The sequence below is a fragment of the Pogoniulus pusillus genome, chromosome 25 (genome assembly GCF_015220805.1).
Source record: "Pogoniulus pusillus isolate bPogPus1 chromosome 25, bPogPus1.pri, whole genome shotgun sequence".
In the NCBI taxonomy this organism is placed as follows: domain Eukaryota; kingdom Metazoa; phylum Chordata; class Aves; order Piciformes; family Lybiidae; genus Pogoniulus; species Pogoniulus pusillus.
The window spans coordinates 2,746,255-2,772,623 of NC_087288.1; the positions used below are offsets into that span (position 1 = coordinate 2,746,255).

General features: G+C 47.8%; 1 protein-coding gene across 34 annotated transcripts in view; it reads left to right on the forward strand.

Moving 5' to 3' along the window:
• Positions 1–24,712, forward strand: part of RIMS1 (regulating synaptic membrane exocytosis 1) — a 260,406-nt gene extending 235,694 nt beyond the window's left edge. For all 34 annotated transcript variants that reach the window (XM_064164201.1, XM_064164174.1, XM_064164169.1 and 31 more), the window contains 5 exons: positions 12,302–12,443; positions 15,310–15,422; positions 19,836–19,937; positions 20,576–20,715; positions 21,968–24,712. In XM_064164201.1, the coding sequence (XP_064020271.1) occupies positions 12,302–12,443; positions 15,310–15,422; positions 19,836–19,937; positions 20,576–20,715; positions 21,968–22,186 (716 nt within the window). In that variant the 3' untranslated portion in view covers positions 22,187–24,712. The remainder of the gene's footprint in view (positions 1–12,301; positions 12,444–15,309; positions 15,423–19,835; positions 19,938–20,575; positions 20,716–21,967) is intronic.
• The last annotated feature ends 1,657 nt before the right edge of the window (positions 24,713–26,369 follow it).

Genomic DNA, 26,369 nt, shown 5'->3' on the forward strand with positions numbered 1-26,369 from the left:
AAGATGGCATGGTAAGATGTGTGTCAGAGGGAAGCAGACCACAGTTTCCCTCTGATTCTGGCTCACTGTGTTGATGGGAGGAAGAGAAAAGAACAGATTCTGAACCCGTGGATTGTCATTTATGTTACACCCATGATGCTCTTCTATGTAAATCATATCCTGGCAGCTAGGGAATTGTGATCCTTGCAGGTTTTCAGGCACCTTTGTGCTGGATCAGGATTTTATGGGAAAGCTGACTTGGGTTTCTGAAGTGCATTTACTTTCCTCACTGTTGGGCGCATTGCAGACATCTAAGGAGTTTGATTTAAACACAGTGCATGAAGTGTCCAGATGAGGGTGATGTCTACTCTACTGTATGTTTCACAGGGAATAATCCCCTGGAGATCTGCACATGATGAACTTGGACCTGGTGAAAATTCTGCATGTGAATAAATGTGTGAGATAAAAAAACCAACACTCACTTCTTCCAAATAGAGAGGAAAACCATAGAGCAAACAGGACCACACACTTAGGGGGTTGCTTTACATTCCCCATGCTTCTCTGTTTGGTTTGCTATAGTCAGTGAACCTCTGTAGTTCCTTTGAAGACAACAGAAAAATGTTGGAAGGCAAAATCAGTTAAGACTTCTGTAAAAGCTGTGGTTTTCATTGTGCATTTTCCTCCCTCTCAGCTTGGTACACATAATGCAGTCAGCACAGCAAGACCACCACTGGACACTGGTGGCAAATCAAGGGTTAGAAAGATTGCTTTTACTTTAAAATTTCTGTGGGGGAAAACATAATTACTGATAAGAGCTTCTCTGACTGTGTATTGGAAGGTCTGGACTTGAGAGAAATGCCTTTGGAATGTGCTGGTTTGGTTCAAAGTTAAAGCCATGTTTGAAACTGAGGAACACAGGAGATGTTGTGAATGTCTACCTGGAACAGGCTGCCCAGAGTGGGGGTTCTGGAGTCTCCCTCTCTGGAGTAATTCAAAACCTGCCTGGATCTGTTCCTGGGTGATCTGGTATAGGTGATCCTGCTCTGGCAGGGGAGTTGGACTGGGTGCTTTGAGGTCACTTCCAACCAACCCCTAACATGCTGTGGTTCTGTGATTGTATCCATATCTTTACATATATAAATATGGAGAGAGAGAGGAGAGTGGTATAGAGATTGAGGGATATAGAGGTAGGGAGGGAGAGAGAGAGTGACATAGAGATAGAGATAGAAATAGGGATATAGGGATAGTAATATAGGGATAGGGATATAGAGATAGAAACAGGGATATAGGGATAGTAATATAGGGATAGGGATATAGAGATGTGAATATAGAGAGAGGGATATTGATATAGCAATAGGGATAGAGATAGGGATATAGAGATAGTGATATAGAGGTGGTGATATAGGGATAGGGATATAGGGATAGGGATATAGTGATAAGGATATAGAGATACAGAGATCAGGATAGGGATATAGAGATAGTGATAGAGGGATAGAAATAGGGATATAGAGATAGTAATATAGTGATGAGGATATAGAGAGATGGATATAGAGAGGGGGATATTGATATAGTGATAGGGATATAGAGATAGTGATAGGGATATAGAGATAGGGATATAGAAATAGAGATACAGAGATAGGGATACAGATGTTCCTTTTGGAAACAGTCATGCCATCAAGCACATCATATGAAAGGATTAGAAGTCATCTTTCAGTGCCACCGAAATGCACATCAAACCTGGGCTCAGTTTTGGGCTCAAAAGCAACTGGAGAGCATCTTCACTACAAATCTTCAGCGCTGCATCACTAATGGGTAAGCTAAATCCATTGGCTGCAGTCTCCCCTTCAAAATATCCTCTTTCTGACACCTACCTGTGCTAATGTCAATGTTTTTCCTGGTCTTAAAAATGGTGTAGCTCACATACTATTATTTAAAGGCTCTGAAATGGTTATCATACCAGCTCTGTGTATTACTTAAACTTATCCAAAGTCACTCACATGTTGTTTCTTATTTAAAGGCTCTGAGATGGTTATTATCCCAACTCTGAATATTACTTAAGCTTATCCAAAGTCACTCACATGTTGTTTCTTATTTAAAGGCTCTGAGATGGTTATTATCCCAACTCTGAATATTACTTAAGCTTATCCAAAGTCACTCACATATTGTTTCTTATTTAAAGGCTCTGAGATGGTTATTAGCCCAACTCTGTATATTATTTAAGCTTATCCAAAGTCACTCACATGTTGTTTCTTATTTAAAGGCTCTGAGATGGTTATTATCCCAACTCTGAATATTACTTAAGCTTATCCAAAGTCACTCACATGTTGTTTCTTATTTAAAGGCACTGAAATGGTTATTATCCCAACTCTGCATATTACTTAAGCTTATCCAAAGTCACTCACATGTTGTTTCTTTTTTGTCTGGCAGCAGTGATATCATTTCACTTACAAAGGAGGCTGTGTGGGTCTTACTCTGTAAAGCTAAGCTGTAATAGTACCACTTCAGTCTTTTCCAGAGACTTTCCAAACTAAATGTGTTCCTGTGTGAGCTACTCTAGAGGGTCCTGCCTTGGCAGGGAGGTTGGACTCGATGATCTCTTACAACCTCTAAAGTTCTGTGATTCTGTGCTTCATTTTCTTCTTTCCACCTCTTCCTGACTTGTGTTAGAAAGGGCTCTAAAGCCAGTTAAGCACAGGCTGGCTGCTTGTGTTTGCTGTCTTATAATTCAGATGCTCTCAAGCATGCACTTACAATATTGGTTAATTCTTCACTCTGCTTGCTTTGTTGATTGGGTTGCTTTTTTAAAGATCATGTTTCTAACAGCTTCATTGTGGTTGAATTCTATTAACCATCAAGCCAACAGACATCACAAAAGATTCCTGCTTTGTAGTGAAAAGGTGGTAGGAAAACAGAGAACCTGTGTTAAAACCTTTTCTCCCTGCTCTCTGTTGACTGTTGTCTCATCTCCTGTGCCGTTCAGAGCTTCCTCACTGAGCAAGATTTGCAATTCAGAAAGGAAAATGAGGAAGGGGCAGCCATAGGGACATGCAAAAATACCCTGGATTCATGAGAGACCTGGAGCACAGCTCTGTGAGGAGAGGCTGATGGAGCAGGGGTTTGTAGCCTCCAGAAGAGGAGGCTCAGGGCAGAGCTCATTGCTGTCTGCAGCTACCTGCAGGGAGGCTGTAGCCAGGTGGGGTTGGGCTCTGCTGCCAGGCAAGCAGCAACAGAAGGAGGGGACACAGCCTGGAGTTGTGGCAGGGGAGGTCTAGGCTGGATGTTAGGAGGAAGTTGAAGCCAAGCCTGGCTGGGGCACTTAGTGCCATGGTCTGGTTGACTGGATAGGGCTGGGTGCTAGGTTGGACTGGCTGAGCTTGGAGGTCTCTTCCAAGCTGGTTGGTTCTATGATTCTAAATAGGAATCACTATGGCAGAGCAAAGCTTTGCTCCATCCTACTCAGCAGTCCAGCTCTGACCAGGCTGTATGGCTGAGAGGAAGGCACAGAAAGGGCTACCGAAACTACGATGCTTTGCCTGGCTTGACTCCTGGTACTGTTTTCAATGAAGTCAGTGAATTATTTAGAATCTAACCTGTGACTTCCAAAAACTTCTTAGGGTTATCTTTGTAGAGCTCTGATCCTGCCATTATCTGTGGATTCTGAGTGACTCTCTGATTTTTGGTGGCGGGAGGGAAGGTGCCGCAGAAAATCCTGCCCACTCACATCTCTCCCAGCTTTGCTCAGGGGATCAGAGCAGTCCTGATGCTGCAGCAATTCTTTGTGCTGCTGTCTGCCTGCAGGGTGCTTGAACCTTTTCATGTGTTGTCAGCAGAGTTGATATTTAATGATGGACATAATCCAGCAAGGCTGGATGCAAAGCTGAGGAATCCAAAGCGGGGTTATGCCGGAGCGTTCGTTTGGGAAGTTTGGCTGAACCATCTGTCTCCAAACTGAGCCTTTGTGTACAGTTGTCCACTCTCAGTAATATAAACAGCAAGGGAACAATTATGTCTTACAGCTATCCAGTGTTTATCCAGCACAGATCCACTGCCCAGCTCCTTAGGTGTTTTTTTACATACTGACTGCTGCCACTAATGTAAACTGGTTTGAACCTAATGCCGCAAACAGCTGCTTGGAAATGGGCAGGGGCCAATGGGATGAGACTGAGCAAGGCCAAGGGCACTCTGGCCACAACAACCCCAAGCAGTGCTACAGGCTGGGGACAGAGTGGCTGAGAGCAGCCAGGCAGAGAGGGACCTGGGGGTGCTGGGAGAGAGGAGCTGAAGATGAGGCAGCAGTGCCCAGGTGGGCAGCAGAGCCAATGGCATCCTGGGCTGGCTCAGGAGCAGTGTGGGCAGCAGGACAAGGGAGGTTCTTCTGCCCCTGTGCTCAGCACTGCTCAGGCCACCCCTGGAGTGCTGTGTCCAGTTCTGGGCTACTCAATTCAAGAGAGATGTTGAGGTGCTGGAAGGTGTCCACAGGAGGGCGCCAAAGCTGGGGAGGGGCCTGGAGCACAGCCCTGTGAGGAGAGGCTGAGGGAGCTGGGGGGGTGCAGCCTGCAGCAGAGGAGGCTCAGGGCAGAGCTCATTGCTGTCTGCAGCTGCCTGCAGGGAGGCTGTAGCCAGGTGGGGTTGGGCTCTGCTGCCAGGCACCCAGCAACAGAACAAGGGGACACAGCCTCAAGTTGTGGCAGGGGAGGTCTAGGCTGGATGTTAGGAGAAAGTTGTTGTCAGAGAGAGTGATTGGCATTGGAATGGGCTGCCCAGGGAGGTGGTGGAGTCTGTGTGGCTGGAGGTGTTGAAGCCAAGCCTGGCTGGGGCACTTAGTGCCATGGTCTGGTTGCTTGGCCAGGGCTGGGTGCTAGGTTGGACTGGCTGAGCTTGGAGCTCTCTTCCAACCTGCTTGATTCTACGATTCTAAGAGCCTGGATGGGAGGGAACTTCTCCAAGCTTCTGACATGGCAGCCTGACCTGGTACCACAAGAAAGAGCACAAAGTGGGCAAGGCTGTGGCTGAGGTGGGGGTTTTCTGGGAGTCTGTGGCATGAAAGCCTTTCCCTCCATGGAGTTTTTATTTAAGCTTTGCTGTGGCTGAGGTGGGAGTTTTCTGGGAGTCTGTGACATGAAAATCTTTCTCTCCCTGAAGTTTTTATTTAAGCTTTAAAGCTCTGTTGAGTTTCTCCAAGCAAGAGCCTGGATGGGAGGGAACTCCTCTGTGCTTCTGACATGGCAACCTGGCCTCAGTCCCTTTGCTCATGCTGCAAGCATGCCTCAGGAGCAACTACCATCATCAGTATTTCATTCCTACCATGGCATTGGACTGATCTTGGGGAGCTAAATCTTACCATTTTCCACCACCCTATCTGTGGTGTGCTGAGCATCATTCCTAAGTGCTTACTGCAGAGCCAGAAGATACAAATTACTTCAGCTGTGGTACTCTGCAGGACATCTGTGCAATGAAATTCCTGCATAGGTGCAGCATGAGATGTGCTGCAGAGGATCTGGTAGTCTAGAGTTGGACAGTGTTTGTCTCATACACCCTGTTGCATCTTCATTAGCTGAAATGCATAATAAAATCAGTTGTCTTTTTCTCAGTAGTCATTTTACTCTCTAAGTGATCCTGCTCTGGCAGGGAGGTTGGACTGATGAGCTTCTGAGATCACTTCCAACCCCTAATATTCTATGATCTGTGAACATGATTAAGACTTTTCTGTGGCATAGCTTTAATTCAGTATTTAATGCTAGCTTGATGCTTTCTCAGCTTTGCAGTCTTTCAGGTGGTTTTGTAGCAAAAATCATGCAGAATGAGTCCAAATCACTGGGATAGAGCAATCTCTTTCTGGGTTTGAGTGTTCTCATTCTTTGCAGCCTTTCAGGTGGTTTTGTAGCAAAAATTGTGCAGAATGAGTCCAAATCACCAAGATAGAGAAATCTCTTTCTGGGTTTGTCTGATTGTTCTAATTCTTCACAGCCTTTCAAGTGGTTTTGCAGCAGAACTCATGCAGAATGAATCCAAATCACTGGGATAGAGAAATCTCTTTCTGGGTTTGTCTGAGTGTTCTCATTCTTTGCAGCCTTTCAGGTGGTTTTGTAGCAAAAATCGTGCAGAATGAGTCCAAATCACCAAGACAGAGAAATCTCTTTCTGGGTTTGTCTGATTGTTCTAATTCTTCACAGCCTTTCAAGTGGTTTTGCAGCAGAACTCATGCAGAATGAATCCAAATCACTGGGATAGAGAAATCTCTGTTTTTTTTCTGATTATTCTCATTCTTCACAGCCTTTCAGGTGGTTTTGCAGCAAAACTCATTCAGAATGAATCCAAATCACTGCTATAGAGAAATCTGGTTCTGGGTTTGTCTGAGTGTTCTCATTCTTCACAGCCTTTCAGGTGGTTTTGCAGCAAAACTCATGCAGAATGAGTCCAAATCACCAGGACAGAGATACACCTTCCTGGCTTTATCTGACTCTTACCCAGTTCTGAACAGCAGCAGTAAGGAAAAAAATATGAAATGCTTTGGCTAAGGTTGCCAAGAATATTTTTTGCTCTTCCCTGCTTGCACATCCCTGGCAAATGCCCTGCTGGCTGACTTTGTGAAGCTTTTTGGCAATCTATTGTGAAGTTCTAGCTGGCAGGTACTTGAGGACTCCTGGTTTGTTGGGTTGGCTTCTTTTTTTCACTGCAAGGCCCTATAATGTAATCAGAGTTGTAAAAGGAACTGGTGAGTGAAGCAACTTGATCATTCCTCGCGGTGCAGCAGTGCCAAGTGGTTACAGGAGAAAGAGGGAGAGGCAGCTCCAGGACCCCAGAGATTTACTCTACCCAGAAACAGCTCCAGATATTTAAAGGTGAAGCTGCTGGCTGAGGATTATATCGTAGCTGATGTTTAATTTTGCCTAGAGCAGAGGTAAGCTTTTGCTGTCTGTGTGTCTCTGTGCTGAGTCTCCTCTCGTTTAGCAGCGTCTGTCGGTCTGGGAGGTTCTAACTTTGCCCTGCTGCACTCACCTAGGCACAACCTCTCTGGGTGTGACACTGCCTTGGTCCAGTGCACTGGGAATGGTCTCTAAGGGCAGGTTAGTGATGTTTTAAAAGGCAAATCTAATACTCACCTGGGAGGTAGTGACAAAAGGAAGCTTGAAAGTTGCACTCAGACCGAGTCTGAGATCAACTCAGAGGATGCTAATTGTTGTAAGGAAAAAGGAGGAGAACTCTCTCTGCAGCTGTAAATGTGTTTGCTGGGCTGCTGAATTAGGGCTGAGTTGTAACTCAGAAACTTCTGCTGTGTACAAAAAGGCATGGGACATCTTCTTACTAGCAGATGCTTTGGTGCTGGTGGTTTTGGCACTCCTTCAATTTGTAGTTTTCTTACAGCAGTTATTAGAAGAAATGAAGCTTTGGTTTGCCACTGTGGACATTGTTCTTAGGGAGCACAGCCCTGTGAGGAGAGGCTGAGGGAGCTGGGGGTGTGCAGCCTGCAGAAGAGGAGGCTCAGGGCAGAGCTCATTGCTGTCTACAGCTACCTGCAGGGAGGCTGTAGCCAGGTGGGGTTGGGCTCTGCTGCCAGGCACCCAGCAACAGAACAAGGGGACACAGCCTCAAGTTGTGGCAGGGGATGTTAGGAGGAAGTTGTTGTCAGAGAGAGTGATTGGCATTGGAATGGGCTGCCCAGGGAGATGGTGGAGTCTGTGTGGCTGGAGGTGTTGAAGCCAAGCCTGGCTGGGGCACTTAGTGCCATGGTCTGGTTGGTTGGCCAAGGCTGGGTGCTAGGTTGGGCTGGATGAGCTTGGAGCTCTCTGCCAACCTGGTTGTAAGACATGTAGAACAGTAAGTTCTTTTGTTACTCATGCCTTAGAAACCTCTCCTGTTGGTGATACCATCTTCTGAAACATTGTCTTCATGCTACCATATTAATTGTTTTTATAGGTAATCAATACTGATTTATCCATAATTGCAGAGACTCATTTAAAAACAGCTTCAAATTTCCCAACAGTTTAATGGCTGCTTGGAATCTAAACCCTGCAGTTACTTAAATCCCCCAAGCAAGAATCTGCTGGCTTAGTCTGTCTGAAGAATCTCTTCCACTCCCTTCTGCATAGTGAATTTGTTTTCCCCTCTGGCATCATCTGTGTCCTTTTCCACCCCTTCCATGGACAAATGTTTTCTCTGTCCCATATGTCAGTTATCTACGAAGGGCTGGCTGGCACAAAAGCAGTGCTGCAATCCAGGGCTGTGTTTGGCTGCAGCAATGTGCTTATTGAAGTGCAAACAGCTCTTCTGAGCTCCTTCATTTACTCTGCCAGGAGTATGTGAGTAACAGGGTGCCCAAAATGTTCTGAAGTGTTTACACAGTAAATAATTTGTTGGGGAGATGACTTCAGTTGTGCCAGGAATTGAAATCGACTTGAAATTGGCTTTGAGAGTTGAAGAGTTAGGTGTGGATACCTGCTAATGATTCTGCTCCTTGCCTACCTGGCAGGAAGGTAATGCAGCTGCTGACCCCCCTGTGTGTTTGTAAAGGGTGTTTAGTGCCATCCCAGCAGTAAAAGCTCTGTGCCATATATCAGCACTGATTGCCTCATTTTAGCACACAGACAGTGGCTCCTTCTGCTCCACTGCAAGTGTGTGTGGGCAACACTACCCACAGAAAAGGTTTTGACCACCAATGCTGTCAGCACTTTGCTTTTCTGAGCTGATAGCCTTGCTTTTCACTTAGATACCTCTGTCCTGCTTAGACAGGGTTTTTTTTTCACCTGACATGGGAAAATCAGAGCTGCCTGCTTGCATTCCTGCACAGCCTGCCCTAGGTGACCCCAGTTCAGCAGAGACAGGGACCTGCTAGAAAGAGTCCAGTGGAGAGCCACGAGGATGGCTGGGGGCCTTGAGCATCTCCTCTATGAAAAGAGACTGGGAGCCCTGGGGCTGTCAAGTCTGGAGAAGAGAAGGCTGAGAGGAGATCTGATCAATGGATACAACTTTCTGAGGGGTGGGTGTCAAATGGAGGAGGCACATCTCTTTGCAGTGGTCAGCAGTGATAGGACGAGGAGCAACAGCTACAAACTGGAACAGAGAAGGTTTCAGCTCAACATGAGGAGAAACTTTTCTACAGTGAGGGTGCCAGAGCCCTGGAGCAGGCTGCCCAGAGAGGCTGTGGAGTCTCCTCCTCTGGAGGCTTTCAAACCCCACCTGGATGCAAAGCTAAAAATGAGCAGATTCAGACTGGGTGGTAGGAAGAAGTTCTTCACAATGAGAATGGTGAGACCCTGGAACAAGTTGCCCAGGGAGGTGGTGGAAGGCTTATCCCTGGAGATGTTTAAGGCCAAGCTGGATGAGGCTGTAGACAATTCTGATGTTGTGTGAGGTGTCCCTGCCCATGGCAGGGAGGTGGAACTGGATGATCCTTGTGGTCCCTTCCAACCCTGACTGATTCTATGATTCCTGTATGAGCTACCCTAGGGGATCCTTCTTTGGCAAGGGAGCTGGACTTGATGATCTCTGGAGGTTCCTTCCAACCTCTAATGTTCTGTGATTCTGTGATCATACCAAAATCACTTTTTTCCCCTGCTTTACTTTCCCCCACCATAGGTATACCTAAGGCCATCTTTTTGTAAGGAGATAAGGTTTGTAAGAGCAGAGCTGAGACCATTGTCAGGGGGCAAATAATGGCCCAGTTTTCAAGCTCTTCTTTACTTTGGTTTTGGGAGTGGACCTTAAGCAGTTCATAGAATCACAGAATCAAGGAGGTTGGAAGAGAGCTCCAAGCTCATCCAGTCCAACCTAGCACCCAGCCCTGTCCAATCAACCAGACCATGGCACTAAGTGCCCCAGCCAGGCTTGGCTTCAACACTTGGTGATACTGTGATACTGTGTGATACTTTCAGGGACAGCTGCCCAGGGAGGTGGTGGAGTCACCATCCCTGGAGGTGTTCAAGCAAAGCCTGGCTGGGGCACTTAGTGCCATGGTCTGGTTGATTGGCCAGGGCTGGGGGATAGGTTGGACTGGATGAGCTTAGAGGTCTCTTTCAGCCTTCTTGATTCTATGATTCAGAGGCTTCACTCCCTGTATAGTCTGCCCTAGGGGATCCTGCTTTGGCAAGGGGATTGGACTCCACAGTCTCTGGAGGTCACATTCTGTGCTTCTGTGCTCCACAACCTCCCTGAAGGTGTTCAAGGCCAGGTTGAATGAGGCCCTCAGCAACCTGTTCTAGTGGGAGGTGTCCCTGCCTATGGCAGGAGGTTGGAACTGGATGATCCTTGAGGTCCCTTCCAACCTAAACCATTCCATGATTCTGTGACTCAGCCTAGGCTGTATCTGCAGTAGGTGCACTGAAAGATCTCACTGCATGCACTCAGGCTGAGTTGGGGGCCACAGCAAGGCTGTGGATGAACTGCAAAATGCTTACAAGCTGTGTCTGCTCTGTAGCTGCAGCTGCCTGCTTTTATGATCCTTTGGCACCAGTTACTAAAGCTGCAAAAGGATTCATCACAGTTGCTCTCTAATAGGTTTTCTCTGGCTGGTGCCTGTTGAACTAGGTGTTTACAAGCAATTGAAGCACATCAATCTCTGTTTCCTCCTGCAGAAGGCCTGATACAGAAGCATACAGACCATTTTGGAGTAAGTTTTGCCCCTAAATGGCATTCAGTGTAGAGACAGTTTGTCTTCAGGCTGTACAATGAATGTGGTGTGACCTACACAGGGCAGGCAAATAACTGGAACCTGATAGAAAATTTAATTACACACATGAAACTAAGAGCAAGCAGAAGGAGGACCAAAAATTCTCCAAGAGAGGTCCAGGCAAGAGTAGAAAAGCTTCTCAGCAGATCATAGCATAGATACTGAATGTCAACACTTTATGAACTGGTTTCATATAAAGGCAGCAATCCAAAGGTATACTTAGGACTGCTGGGTTAAAAATAGTGCAAGCTGGGAATGGAAGTTTAAAAAGAGCCACTTCAGCAAGAGCAACACCAACAAAGTTGTCCAGAGAAGGACCCTGAGAATGGTCAGAAGACTGGAAGCCATGTGAGGAGAGGCTGAGAGAGCTGGGTTTGTTCAGCCTTCAGAAGAGAAGGCTTAGAAGAGGAGACCTTAGCACCATGGACCAGGACATGAAAAGTAGCTACCAAGAGGATGAAGACTCTGGTTTTTTGCAAGGAGTCCTATGGTAAAGACAGGAGGTGATGGGGACAAGTTACTGCCTGGGAGATTCCAGTTGAAGGCTCTGCTTTTGCAAGGAGTCCCATGGAAAAGACAGGAGGTGATGGGGACAAGTTACTGCCTGGGAGGTTCCAGCTGAGGGCTCTGCTTTTGCAAGGAGTCCCATGGAAAAGACAGGAGGTGATGGGGACAAGTTACTGCCTGGGAGGTTCCCATTGGACTCCAGAAGAAAATGTATTTCAGTTAGAGGTCTTTAAGAACAATTATCATCATCTAGAAGCTGAACTCTTGGTAGATTGGCACCTTCAGCTCATAACCACCCCTGTAGAGGAGTGGAAACTCTTCTTGCTCAGTGGCAAGACAAAACCTTCCAGGTGGAACTCAAATGGCATTTTGAAGAATGGGTGCTGGAAGTTTTTTCCTAAGGGATCGAGTCTTTGGGCAACTTGAGAAGAATTGGATGACTCTGTGGTGTTCAATGCAAGCCTGGGCTGCAAAACCTATCATCCCCCAGACAAAGTCTCCAAGAGTTGATGCTGCTCCAAGTGCTGAGATCAGGAGCTGTGTCCTGCTTAGCTGGAAGAATTTCTGTGGTGAAAAGCAGAGTCAAAAGACAGCATTCTGGTTTTTAATACTGAAGTATTTTAGTGCTTTACATTTTGCTGTGGGACACAGGAAGGATTTTATTTCACCACCACCTCTTTTCTGTGAGATGTCTCCATCTCTGGAGACATTCAGACCCCACCTGGTTATGTTCTTGTGTGAACTGTTCAGGTGAACCTGCCTTGCTGATCTCCAGAGGTGCCTTCCGACCCCTAACGTTCTGTGCTGCTGTGATTCTTCTGTAGTCACCCCACCTGCCTCACACCCAACCTTACTGAGTGTATGGCTAGCAGCCCCTGTCACAGCCATTCTGCCTGCACTCCAGCTGCCTAAAGGTTATGTAGAACACACTTCCATCTCTAAGTGTGCCTTAACAAAGCTCTTCAACCCACAGCCCTCCTAAGGAGAAGCCATTGCTTGTTTCCAGCTGAAGAGGAGAGAATCCTTCTCCGATCAGGACCATCTTTTTGTCTCATTAACAGCCAGGTCAGGGCACTGTTGTGGGAAAACTGCAAGGAAAGACTTTGCTCTGAGTTGTCCTAACTGCTGCTTCCTTCTCTCTGCTTTCAGAGGCTGGCAGCAAGAAGCTCAAGAGTACGATACAGAGAAGCACAGAGACAGGCATGGCAGCAGAGATGAGAAGCCGCATGGTCCGGCAGCCCAGCCGAGAATCCACCGACGGCAGCATCAATAGCTACAGCTCCGAGGGCAAGTAAGTGGCACTGAAGCATCACTGGGGGGGGGAGTTTCTTGTCTTGGTCAGGCACCTTGGGGTGTGAACAGAGGTCCCAGTGGTGGCCAGAGGGGATGGTGCTGTGTGCAGATTCTTCCTCTGGAAGAATGTTTGCTAAAGTGAGCTGGTTTAGGCACAGATTTCTTGCCAAGTGACAGTGAGAGGGAGGGCTTCTTAAGGAGTCACATTTCCCCTGTCATCCACTGAGGCATTTGCTTCATCGTCAGAAGATGAGTAAATGCAGAGAGCATTACTCCAAACCAGACACAGGGCTACTTTTTCTTTCAGTTCTGTTTGGATTAACTCAGAGCTAAGCCTCAGATTGTTGTATGTAAAGCCCTGTGATACGAAACTCTGTTCTGTAACACTCTAGACAGAGAAAGTTTAGTTTGGAGCTGGGCCAAGGCTCTTGCTGAGGATTGTAAACCCAGAGTCCCGCTGCCCCCTCAGCTGACATCAGGCAGGGAATGGGGCAGCTGGTTTTATTCCCTGCTGAGTGCCTCGATGTGCAGGAAAGAAGAACAAAGGCAGAGCCGACACCAAACTGTGTCCAACCTCCTCACAGCTTTTGGTAGGACTCTGATGAGAGAATTCCCTACAAGGGAATTCTTAGGCACAAGGGGAAAACAAGGGGATGAGATTGAACAAAGCCAAGGGCAGGGTTCTACACTTAGGCCACAACAACCCCAAGCAGTGCTACAGGCTGGGGACAGAGTGGCTGAGAGCAGCCAGGCAGAGAGGGAGCTGGGGGTGCTGGCAGAGAGGAGCTGAACAGGAGCCAGCAGTGTGCCCAGGCAGCCAAGAAGGCCAATGGCATCCTGGGCTGGCTCAGGAGCAGTGTGGGCAGCAGGACAAGGGAGGTTCTTCTGCCTCTGTGCTGAGCACTGCTCAGGCCATCCCTTGAGTGCTGTGTCCAGTTCTGGGCTCCTCAATTGCAGAGAGACGTTGAGGTGCTGGAAGTGTCCACAGGAGGGCGACAAAGCTGGGGAGGGGCCTGGAGCAGAGCCCTGTGAGGAGAGGCTGAGGGAGCTGGGGGGGTGCAGCCTGCAGCAGAGGAGGCTCAGGGCAGAGCTCATTGCTGTCTGCAGCTGCCTGCAGGGAGGCTGTAGCCAAGTAGGGTTGGTCTCATGCCAGGCAACCAGCAAGAGAACAAGGGGACACAGTCTGCAGTTGTGCCAGGGCAGGTCTAGTCTGGATGTGAGGAGGAAGTTGTTGTCAGAGAGAGTGATTGGCATTGGAATGGGCTGCCCAGGGAGGTGGTGGAGTCTGTGTGTCTGGAGGTGTTGAAGCCAAGCCTGGCTGGGGCACTTAGTGCCATGGTCTGGTTGGTTGGCCAGGGCTGGGTGCTAGGTTGGGCTGGCTGAGCTTGGAGCTCTCTTCCAACCTGCTTGATTCTATGAAAACAAGAACAGGCAAATGCACCCTAAGACACCTGGGAAAAGAAAACAGGAGGCTGGGATTCCATGGAATCACTCTGGTTGGGAAAGACCTTTTCTCTACCTTCCTTTATTTACAATGCCTACCATGTTAGCAGAATTGCTGCTGCACGTTGGGTATAAAGCAGCAGGGGCAGCCTTGGTGGCTGGAAGGAGCTATGTAAAGGTGCAGTTCCTCCCTTACCGGATAATCTCACCACCCTCTTTCTCTTTTAACAGTGAGGGCAGTGAGACACTGGAACAGGTTGCCCAGAGAAGCTGTGGAAGTGTTCAAAGCCATATTGGATGAGGCTTTTAGCAACCTGAGCTAGTGGAAGGTGTCCCTGCCCGTGGCAGTGGGGTGGGAACTAGGTGGTTTAATAAGGTCCCTTCCAACCCAAACCATTCTGTGATTCTATGCTAACACTAAGAACTGCAAGAGCCACTCAAGAAAATCAGAGTCATAGAATCACTGAATCCTCCATCATGAATGGCTCAAAAGCACAGCAGATAAGCAGCAAGTAGTGTTGATGGGAATGCTGGATTGTGCCCACTGGTGCATGTATGTATCCAGAGCAGTAACAATTTCATTAAGACATCTCTGTCCTCTGTCAAGGTCTAAGTAAGGAGCATAGTGGCTTAAGACATTACACAAACTGACTGAAATGGCCAAGCTGTGTCAGGGGAGGTTGAGGCTGGATGTTAGGAAGAAGTTCTTCTCAGAATGAGTGATTGGATGTTGGAAAGGGCTGCTGGGGAGGTGGTGGAGCCACTGTCCCTGGAATTGCTTTAAAAAAGACTGAGTGTGGCACTTGGTGCCATGGTTTAGTTGATTAGATAATGTTGGGTGAGAGGTTTACTGTAAGGGTCCCAGAGCCCTGGCACAGGCTCCCCAGAGAGGTTGTGGAATCTCCTTCTCTGGAGCCTTTCAAGGCCTGTCTGGCTGTGTTCCTGTGTGACCTGAGCTAAATTGTGTGGTCCTGCTCTGGCAGGGGGCTTGGACCCCTCACAGGGTCCCAGGATGCCAGAAGGAGTCCTTACCAAGCCTGTGCTGTGGCCTCCCTTATCTCTTTGTGATGCATTTCACTCTGCTTCCCCGAGGTCTGCCAGAGGCAGCTCATGATTCTTGCCACTGTGATTGCACATCCCAAGCCCCTCAGCCTTGCCCATTCTATGGGTAGATTGCCCATAGGAATGGTCTGCCTGGGGAGGTGGTGGAGTCCCCATCCCTGGAGGTGTCTAAAAGGAGGCTGGATGAGGCACTTAGTGCCTTGGGTTAGTTAATGAGAAGGTGTTAGGTGATAGGTTGGACTCGATGATCCTGGAGATCTATTCCAACCTGGTTAATTCTGCGATCCTGTGATCTCTGGAGTTAAACACTGTGGGACAACAGAAATTAACTCTCTTCTTCTGCTTTCATTTTGCTTCAGCTTAATATTTCCTGGAGTACGGCTGGGCGCTGACAGCCAGTTCAGCGACTTCCTCGACGGGCTGGGGCCTGCGCAGTTAGTGGGACGGCAGACGCTGGCAACCCCTGCCATGGGTAAGGAGCACGTCTTCTCCTCTGTGCAATGACAAGCCAATTAACTCAGCCACTTTAATTAGCTACACGAGATGACACTCCCTGCTGCTTATGATTTGCATGCACTCCCTGCGCAAGCGGTTTGCTTTTGGCTGGTTGCCTGCGCCAAGGTTTTTGACCGCTCGCAGGAACAAGTTTAGTGTCAGGATTGAACAAGTTTAGTGTCAGGATTGAACAAGTTGTTTAGTGTCAGGATTGAACAAGAAGATTGTTCCAGAAGCTGCATAAGTCACAGATTTATCCATGCCTGTGAGCAGGCTGAACAGATGGGCACAGTCCAGTGCCAGGAGTTCACAGTATCACAGTATCACCAAGGTTGGAAGAGACCTCACAGATCATCAAGTCCAACCCTTTACCACAGTGCCCAAGGCTAGACCATGGCACCAAGTGCCACATCCAACCTTGCCTTGAACTGCCCCAGGGATGACGACTCCACCACCTCCCCAGGCAGCCCATTCCAGTGCCCAATGACTCTCTCAGTGAAGAATTTTCTAACAACTCCGAGTGCCAGGTTCTGCACTTTGGCCACAGCAACCCCAAGCAGTGCTACAGGCTGGGGATAGAGTGGCTGAGAGCAGCCAGGCAGAGAGGGACCTGGTGGCACCAGTCAACAGCTGATTGAACACGAGCCAGCAGTGTGCCCAGGTGGCCAAGAAGGCCAATGGCATCCTGACCTGGATCAGGAAGGGTGTGGCCGGCAGGACCAGGGAAGTCCTTCTGCCTCTGTGCTCAGCACTGCTCAGGCCATCCCTTGAGTGCTGTGTCCAGTTCTGGGCTCCTGAATTGCAGAGAGATGTTGAGGTGCTGGAAGTGTCCACAGGAGGGCGACAAGGCTGGGGAGGGGCCTGGAGCAGAGCCCTGTGAGGAGAGGCTGAGGGAGCTGGGGGTGTGCAGCCTGCAGCAGAGGAGGCTCAGGGCAGAGCTCATTGCTGTCTGCAACCACCTGAAGGGAGGCTGTAGCCAGGTGGGGTTGGGCTCTGCTGCCAGGCACCCAGGGACAGAACAAGGGGACACAGTCTGAAGTTGCACCAGGGCAGGTTCAGGCTGGATATTAGGAAGAGATTCTTCACAGCAAGAGTGATTGGCATTGGAATGGGCTGCCCAGGGAGGTGGTGGAGTCCCCATCCCTGGAGGTGCTTAAGAGGAGGCTGGATGAGGCACTTACTGCTGTGGTGTAGTTAATTAGGTGTTAGGTGATAGGTTGGACTCGATGACCCAGGAGGCCTTTTCCAAGCTGGTTAATTCTGTGATTCTGTGAAAGGCTGGACCAGATGATGCTTGAGGTCCCTTCCAACTTGGCATTCTGTGCCTCTAATGCACTCACTGTCACACTATGACCCCAAAAAGACTTCTACAAAGGGGCTTCTCTCACTGAAGCTTCTATACACAGTCTTTGATATCCCTAGCATGCCAGCACCCCTAATGGGGTGAGATAAGATGTTTGCTCCATGCGAGTTGTCAGCCAATCTCATTTGTCATTTGAAGGTAAGGATTTCACTTCCCACTCAGAATGATTGTGGCTTTTCCAGTAGCAGGTCCCTGCCAGACCTCAGCTGCTCAGTTTATTTTTACTTGCCACAGATTACATTGGTTGTGCCAAACAGTTTCTGGCTAAAGCCTGCTTTTGTCCAAGTTTAGTTCATCTAACTGCAGAATGTGAAACTTCTGCCCCTGTTTGCAATGCCCAGTGACCAGCTGCTGGTAGCAGCCAGTGGTTGTGATGAAAGAGACAGAAATCCTTTTCTGCAGCACCTGCCCGGGGCCGTCTGTGATCTCCCTGATCCTGGCCACTCTGCTTTCCCCTGTAGCAGCATTAGCTGTGGCTTGCTTATGAACAGAGGCTGAATATATCAGGTGTGCAGCAGTGCAGTGCTGTGAGCAGCTGTGCAAAGGCCAGGAGGGGCTTTGTGGCTTATGTGTGAGCCATTCCTAGACAAGCTTTAGCACTGTAGAGAGGAGTCTGTGATCCTCTGCTTCAGCCATACTTGTCCTGCTGGAAACGAGACATGGGCAGTGCTCCAGTACATCTGTCCTGGGAGACTCAGCTTCAGGAAGGGCTGCTCAGGAAGAAAGGAAGGAAAATGAAAGAAAAATGAAAAAGAGAGAAAAAAGAAGGAAAGAGAGAAAAAAGAAGGAAAGAGAGAAAAAAGAAGGAAAGAGAGAAAGAGAGGAAGAGAGAGAGAGAAAGAGGGAAAGAGAGAAAGAGGAAGAGAGGAAAGAAGGGAGGGAGGGAGGAAGGAAGGGAAGAAAGAGGGAAGGAAGGAAGGAAGGAAGGAAGGAAGGAAGGAAGGAAGGAAGGAAGGAAGGAAGGAAGGAAGGAAGGAAGGAAGGAAGGGAGGAGAGAAGGGAGGGAGGGAGGAAGGAAGGGAAGAAAGAGAAGGAAGGAAGGAAGGAAGGAAGGAAGGAAGGAAGGAAGGAAGGAAGGAAGGAAGGAAGGAAGGAAAGGAAGGAAGGAAGGAAGGAAGGAAGGAAGGAAGGAAGGAAGGAAGGAAGGAAGGAAGGAAGGAAGGAAGGAAGGAAGGAAGGAAGGAAGGAAGGAAGGAAGGAAGGAAGGAAGGAAGGAAGGAGAGGAAGAAAAAGAGGGGAGGGAGGAAGGGAGGAAGGAAGGAAGAAGAGAGGGAGGGAAGGAAGGAGAGGAAGAAAGGAAGGAGAGGAAGGAAGGAGAGGAGAGGAAGAAAGAGAAGGAAGGAAAGAAAAGATGGAAGGAAGGAAGGAAGGAAGGGAAGAAGGAAGGAAGGAGAGGAAGAAGGGAAGGAGAGGAAGAAGGGAAGGAGAGGAAGAAGGGAAGGAGAGGAAGAAGGGAAGGAGAGGAAGAAAAGGAAGGAAGGGAGGGAAGGAAGAGAGGGAAGAAAGGGAAGGAAGGATGGAAGGAAGTGAAATAGAGGAAGAGGGAAAGAAAGGGAAAGAGAGGAAGAATGCAAGGGTCTAGATTTCATGTATTTGAACCTCGTTTGCTGACAAAGTACTTGTTCCTGCAGATCACTTCAGTAAAACTCAGCGCTGCTCGCTCCCCATCCCCCCCCTCCAAAAAAAGGCACTGGCTCATGGGTTGTAACAGTTTGAAGAAGCCTTTAGTGTGGCATCCTCTCACTAGCGATGGTTGGAATGTGTTTGTGCATCGCTCCCCCTTCTGGTTCCCTGCTGCACGTAGTGCTGGGGAGGTGTGCTCTGGACAACACGCCCTGTCCAAGCTTCCTTGCTGCTGGCCAAGGAGCAAGGCACGGTGAGGGATTGCACTGCTATAACACACTGCCCTGATCGTTTCAAAACACTCTTTCTACATCTGGATCTCAAATTCTGGAGTTCAAGAGTTGACTTTTGATGTGTTTTCTCTGAGTTGACAGGGCAAACGTGCACATGCTCAGGTGTGCCATGGATTGGTGCACAGTTGCACATAGCTGCCCACGTCCTCTTGTCCATTTTTCACTCTAAAGTGACATGATTCTATGCTAAGCTTTCTGTCAGGCTGCTTCAATGCTATGTGAAACCACACAGATGTAACACTTTGAGCATCAGCCTTTGCTTGCCTTCCCTTGCATGTTATTGATCTAGGACAGTGCTTGGTCTCACACTAAGCAGTTCCTTTTGCCTGCAGAATTGTCGTTTAAAGTCATAGTATCATAGAATTGTCAGGGCTGGAAGGGACCTCAAGGATCATCTAGCTCCAAGCCCCTTGCCATGGGCAGGGACACCTCACACTAGATCAGGCTGGCCACAGCCACATCCAGCCTGGCCTTAAAACTCAGTCAGGCTCTGGTTAGTGCCCTTGCCTGACACTGAGGATCCAGTCAGGCACTGGTTAGTGCCCTTGCCTGACCCGAGGATCCAGTCAGGCACCTGTAGTCCCAGAAGAAGGGTTCAATGTCAGGTTCTACCAGCAGTTGTTCCTGATTCACCAGACAAGGAACCTTCACATTGCCAGCTCTTGCATCACAGCCTGGGGCCAGAAACCTCCATCTCTGGGGATTTCTGAACGTGAGGTTGGGTTTTATGGCCACTGACAGGGTGTCACGCTGTCAGTGGCTGGCACACTGGGGCAGCAATCCTAGGTAGGAAGCCTCCAGATAGTCCAGCAGTGCACAAATCAAGGTGTGGTGGTTACACCATAGTGCTGCTGTAAATTTGCCTGCCTCCATGGATCAGAAGTACTGGGCTCTGCTGTAAACCCTACACCAGGAGAGGACACTGTGCTACCTGAGTATGTCTGTTTAACTTCTCCATCCTTACAGCAGGACTAACAGGGATCAGGAGGAGAGGTGGCAGGCACAGCAATGTGACAGACTGGTAGCCAACTGGTTTTTCTCACTTTCATACACTTACCTGCTGGGCCATACTGCTTCTCTGAAATGTGGACCTCTTTCTTTTCCCTCCCAGGTGACATCCAGATTGGAATGGTGGATAAAAAGGGCCAGTTAGAAGTAGAAGTCATTAGAGCCCGTGGCCTCACACAAAAACCTGGCTCCAAGTCTACCCCAGGTAAGGAAAACTATAGACAATGTGTGAACAGAGAACAAGAATAGGATGGACTGAGACCTTTGGAGCTCCTTGTTAGCTGTCACTGCCTTTGTATTTGATTGCTTTGCTCTTCCACAATGTGCACGGATATGTCCTTGCTACCAGTGCCCACTCCTTACCACCTTTCATCTTCCAGTTGCACGCCACCTTGCAGGGAGTGATTTCCAGCAACTCATGTTCCACTTGGACTTGAGGAAAAACTTCTTTATGGCGAGGGTGGCAGAGCCCTGGCACAGACTGCCCAGAGAGGTTGTGGAGTCTCCTTCTCTGGAGGCTTTCAAACCCCACCTGGATGCATCCCTGTGTAACCTGCTCTGGCAGGGGAGTCCCTGGAGGTGTTTAAGGCCAGGCTGGATGAGGCTCTGGACAGCCTGATCTGGTGTGAGGTGCTCCTGCCTGTGGCAGGGAGGTTGGAACTAGATGATCTTTGAGGTCCCTTCCAACCCTGACTGATTCTATAATTCATATGATGCAGCAAAGGTACTATGTATCATTTTCTTTGCACTCAGCTTCCTTTTGAGACACTTGTCCTCCAGCTCAGATCTGCAGTGCAGAAGTTTTCAAGCCCAAGCATTAAAGTGTTGATGTTCTGTTTGCAGCTCCCTATGTCAAAGTGTATCTGCTGGAGAACGGAGCGTGTATAGCCAAGAAGAAGACAAGAATCGCACGGAAGACCCTGGACCCTTTGTACCAACAGACACTTGTTTTTGATGATAGTCCACAGGGTAAAGTCCTTCAGGTCAGTTGCTGCTTAATCCCATTGGAGGCTTTCACTTGGAGAAGCTCCTGCATGTTTAGTTAAGTTTAAGCAACATCCAGAAAGCCTCCCAGCTCGGTAAGCATTTCGTTTGGTAAATGCCAGCAAAGGTGGCCATGTGGATTTGGACCTGAAACAATGCCTGGCTGCCTCTGGAGTCCTCAACACAGCAAGGACATGGACCTGTCCAGAGGAGTTCACAAAGTTGTCAGAGGGCTGGGGCACTTCCCCTGTAGGGACAGGCTATAAGAGTTGGAGCTGTTCAGCCTGGAGAAGAGAAAGCTCTGGGGAGACCTTATAGAAGCCTTTCAGTATCTGAAGGGGACCTAAGGGAAGGCTGGGGAGGGTCTCTTTAGAAGAGCTTGTAGTGATAGGATGGGGGGCAATGGCTTGAAAGTGGAGCAAGGGTGATTTAGGTTGGACAGCAGGAGGAAGTTCTTTACCATGAGAGTGATGAAATACTGGAACAAGTCACTCAGGGAGGTGGTGGAAGCTTAGAGACACTCAAGGTCAGACTTGATGAAGCCCTGAGAAGCCTGGTCTAGGTGTAGATGTCCCTTGTGCACTGCAGGGAGGGAGCATGACATGGTGACTTGCAAGGGTCCCTTCCAACCCAGTGCATTCTTGATTCTGTGATGAAACATTCTTCTCCTATTGCCTCTACTTCTGTCTTGCCATTAGGTTTTCCCACAAGAGAGAGCAATCCTTCACCCTTAAGAGTAACATTCTATGTTAGGAAGAAGTTCTTTACAGTGAGGGTGGTGAGACACTGGAACATGTTGTCCAGGGAGGTTGTGGATGCTCCTTCCCTGGGAGGTGTTCAAGGCCAAGTTGGATGAGACCTTAAGTGACCTGTTCTAGTAGGAGGTGTCCCTGCCTATGGTGGGGAGTGATAGGTTTAAACTGGCAGAGGGGAGATCTAAACTGGATGTTAGGAATAAGTTCTTTGCAGTGAGGGTGGTGAGACACTGGCACAGGTTGCCCAGGGAGGTTGTGGCTGCTCCCTCCCTGGAGGTGTACAGGACCAGGTTGGATGAGGCCTTGAGTGACCTGTTCTAGTGGGAGGTGTCCCTGCCTATGGCAGGGGGTTGGAACTGGCTGAGCTTTGAGGTCCCTTCCAACCTAAACCACTCTCTGATTCCGTGCTTATCCTTACCCTCCACCCGACAGCAGCATTGAGCATCTCAGCCTGGGTTTGGAGGCAATGCTGAACCTGCCTCTTGTGTTCTTCCAGGTAATAGTGTGGGGAGACTATGGCCGAATGGACCACAAATGCTTCATGGGAGTCGCCCAGATCCTTCTGGAGGAACTGGATCTGTCCAGTGTGGTAATAGGCTGGTATAAATTATTTCCACCTTCATCACTCGTGGATCCAACCTTGACTCCCCTGACACGCAGGGCTTCCCAGTCATCTCTGGAAAGTTCAACTGGGCCTCCCTGCATTAGATCCTAGTAGCAGGTGCTGTCTATTGAAACATCACCCAGGATACCAATGGGAACCAGACAATTACACGGTGAAACAAACCCAAACCAAACCACTGTTGAAGAGAGACAATCACTTCTGTTCCTGCTTGTAGTAGCTACCCCAAAATACGTCTGTCTGCCGAGAGATGGCTTAAGTTGGCAGAGCAAAGGTTTATCACACACAGCCAATCTATTAGAGGCTATCACCGATGCTTATCACCACCCCAAAAGTAAAGAGAGAGCGACCCTTAGATTCCACCTAAGTCAAAGATGACCCAAACTGGAAGCTCTCCCTCTGTTACCACCGTTGTCTTTCCCCCCTTTTGACAGAGCCCTCAAGCAGCGTTACCTTCCTGGTGTTTTCAGCAGGGTTTGCTCTTTCTTTTCTGTACTTGTTACTTTCACTGGTTTGGGTTTGGGGTTTTTTTTTGCAGTTGTTGTTGATTTTTGGTTGCCATTGCCACGTGATCCTGCTAGTTTTGTCCTCACAACGCTAACAGAGACTCTTCTTTATTTCTTCTTGTGAACCAAACTCCAAAGGGCTGAAGCACATCTCTGTAAGCATCGTTAATAAAGCGTTCGGCAGCCAATTCAAATCCTTCCTCACTTCCTGGGCGCTTCCAAGTCCCTCAAGGAAGAACCCAGAACACCCAACCAAGCTAAGTTCATACCCTTAAAATATATATATCTCACAGTGCCAGCTTTTTTTCCCCTCCTTTTCTTTGTGAAATAACAAAATCAAGCAGATCTGTTTGCATTTTATAGAAGAACTTTTCCGTTGAGGATGTTTTGCATGGAAGAACTTTGAAGAATTCTGCAACTGGGGCCTGGGAATGAAAAAAACAATAAAAAACAAAGCAGCTTTAGTCTTCATTTTTGGGGTTGTTTTTTTTTTGACCTGTTACTGGTAATGCAACATTTTCCCCTCCTAGAAACGGAGAGGAAAGCTTTACCTTTCTGTGTATAGATGTACATTTGACCTCCCTGAAGCGTTGACCGGGGATGGATTGAGCGTAGGACACTTCTCAGCTGCACCCAGGGGCTCCTCTTGGCTTGCCCCCAACCCCAGGGCTTAGGAGCATGGTGTGAGCCGTTCGGTCTTTGCGCTGGGCTGTTCCAGCTGAAAAAATCTTCTGCACTTCACTGAGGTTTTTAAATCTGGGTTTGAGTTTACATTTCTTTGAGATGGATGCAAGCACAAGGCTTGGTTTTTTAACGCCAGAGAGCTGACTTTTTTTTTTTGGAGTAAAAAAAAACAAAAAGGAAAAAAAAAAAGGATCAAAAAACCAAACAAATGACCAAAAAAAAAAAGAAGAAGAAGAAGAAGAAAATAAATATATAGAGAGATATATATATATAAGGTCTGGTTTCGATTTGCTTTTTCTTCAGTTGAGTTCTTCTTGGCCTTGGAAACAAAAGGAAAACCACCACAAAGCAAAAGAAACACAGGAAGAAAACAAAGCCCCTTGTGATATTCTGTACATGTGCAAAACAAACCCAAAACATCCCAACTGCAGATTTCTGCAGGTGCATTGAGATATTTCCTCCCTCCCCCCCCCCTCACCCTCCTCCTTTTCCTTTTACAGGCCATTGGATTTTTTGTTCTTTCTCTTTTTTGGTGACCACACCAATGGAGCAGCATGACTTGGAACTGTTTCAAAGCCGCATGCAAAGTTTTGTATGAAAACCAAACAAAAAACCCACCACAAACAAACAGCAGCAACAAACCAACGACAACAGCAACAGAACAAAACAAAACAAAACAAAACAAAAAAAAAAGAGATGAAAAAACAAAAAAGCCAAAAAAAAAACACCCGAGAGAGAAAAGGTCATTTACTAATGTATGTTAGTTCCACATAGGCCAGCTTGTATGTTGCATGTACTTGTACAGTTTGCTCGTAATGACTATACTGAAGTTAACCAAGAAATCTAAGCCATCCATTTTTTCTTATTATAGGCATTTTGCAGGTTTTAGCCAGGCTAGGTCTGTTGAGTCTGGTGCTAAATGTCTATAGATGGACTTTATTTTTTAACCCTCTGGAGAAAAAAAAAAAATACAAAACAAAAAAAAACAACACCCAACCTGATGTAGTATGGACCAAATTCCTTCGACTAATAACTCTTTTTGGTGTAGATTCCTACCGTGGGGCTGTAAGACATGTAGAAACTGTGTACACACTAGGTTTTAATCCATAGACATACTGCCTGCACCGAGTGAACTATTTATTCTTACTCAACACGTGGGAATTAACTCTGCCCAGCTTTCCATGGGGCACAGATTGGTTACTGCTCGACCTGCTGAGCAGGAAGAACTCAAGCATTGGTGCACTACTACTAGATCCTGTTCTGTCTTAGTGGCCAAAAGGAAAACCCAACCGACTAGGTATAATTGGATAGCATCTTTCTATTTGGACCACTTGTCTTAACACTTTCCCCCTCCCCACCCTGTGCTTTTAAATGAACTTCCAACTCATGTTCTGTAAACATGTTTAATAAAATTTCCTTTTCATGTCCAGTGTAGTAGTTGTGCTCTCTGTACGTTCTGAGGTTCATCTGTGATTCTGCTGGCTGCAGGACTGTGTGAAACGTGTCGAGGAGCCGTGAAATGCTCAGGTGGTTTCTATCCTTGGCTGTAATTAAATGTACGCTGAAATCTGGGGCCAAACCAGACAAGTCAAACCCTGAGGCCTGGGGGAAGTTGTGTTTGGTTGGTTTCCTTTTCACTGAGAAAGGAGCCAAATTGTGCTCTCGTGCCTTGAAGGAGGCAAACTGAAGTCAAACCCTGGACTGAGCCAAATGAGCAGCTGGTGAAAGCAGCTCGCGTTACTGGAGTTGAGCGGTGCTGCGCCTGCTGGCAGTAGGTCAGCTTAGAGCCAGACACCAGTTTGGTGTCTGAGCAGCCTGCAAGAGGTAAGAACAACTCCTGAGCTTTTTTTGCACTTTTTAAACCCCAAAATTAACACCTCCCTCAGTCCTTATACTGTGATGCCATTGTGGATATCAGTGCTTGATGGAAGTGTACCTGAGAGCATAATTTGGTACTGAATTTGATTGGAGAAGCAAAGATTCTGTACTTTGATTTTTATTTTTGTCTTTAGTTTGTTGTTTTGGGTTTGGTGGTTTTTTTTTTTCCCATGTCCCACAGATACCTGATCACAATTTAAACAAGAAAAAAATAACATAAAGACAATATTATTGCCTCACTCTGAACACTTTTGTTTCTTACTTGATTTTACTGACTACGTGGTTAAGCTACTGAAGGGAAAAAAGAAAACAGGAAAAGAAAAAGAAAAAAATAATGAAAGCTGGTAAATCTCTGAACAAAAGGCATGTTACATTTCTGCTTTTGGAGGGGGGGGGGGAGTGAGCTAAGCACAGAATTTGTTGTACTGGGGTAAAAAGCCCTCAGTTTCATCAGTCTCAGAGCTTCCACCGTCCTTGTGCCCAAGGCCAGGCTCACGGAGGGCTGGCCAGGAGAGGGGGGACAGGCTCTGCTCACTGCCCCCTGGAATAGGACAAGGAGCAATGGGTGGAAGTTGCAGCAAAAGAGGTTCTGCCTCAACACAAGGGAGAACTTCTTGACTGTAAGGGTCCCAGAGCACTGGCACAGGCTGCCCAGAGAGGTTGTAGAGCCTCCTTCTCTGGAGCCTTTCCAGCCCTGTCTGGATGTGTTCCTCTGTGATCTGTGTTAGTGTTATCCTGCTCTGGCAGAGGGGTTGGACTGGATGATCTCCTTGTGTCCCTTCCAACCCCTAACATCCTGTGATCCTGTGATAGGATCTGTGGATTACAGAAGTTCAGGTAAGGAAAATATTCTGCAGCTGTATTTATGCCTCAGCTAGTACGAGAGAGGTGTGCTGGAGAGTTGAGTCTGTTGGAGATTCAAGATGCTAGAGGTGACTCACCCAAGGGTTTCACAGAATCACACAGATGGCCTCTGGAAAAAACAAGCTTCAGAAGGTGATGAGCAGCAGGCTGTTGTTGTAATGCTCCCTGGACAACTCAGAATTACTCATTCTGGTCACCTTTAACGTGTTTGTGAGGGCTGAGTGTCAGGAAGGGAGGCACAGCCTCTGCTCACTTGCACCCTGTGATAAGACAAGGAGCAGTGGATGGAAACTACAGCACAGGAAGTTCCACCTCAACATGAGGAAGAACTTCTTGACTGGAAG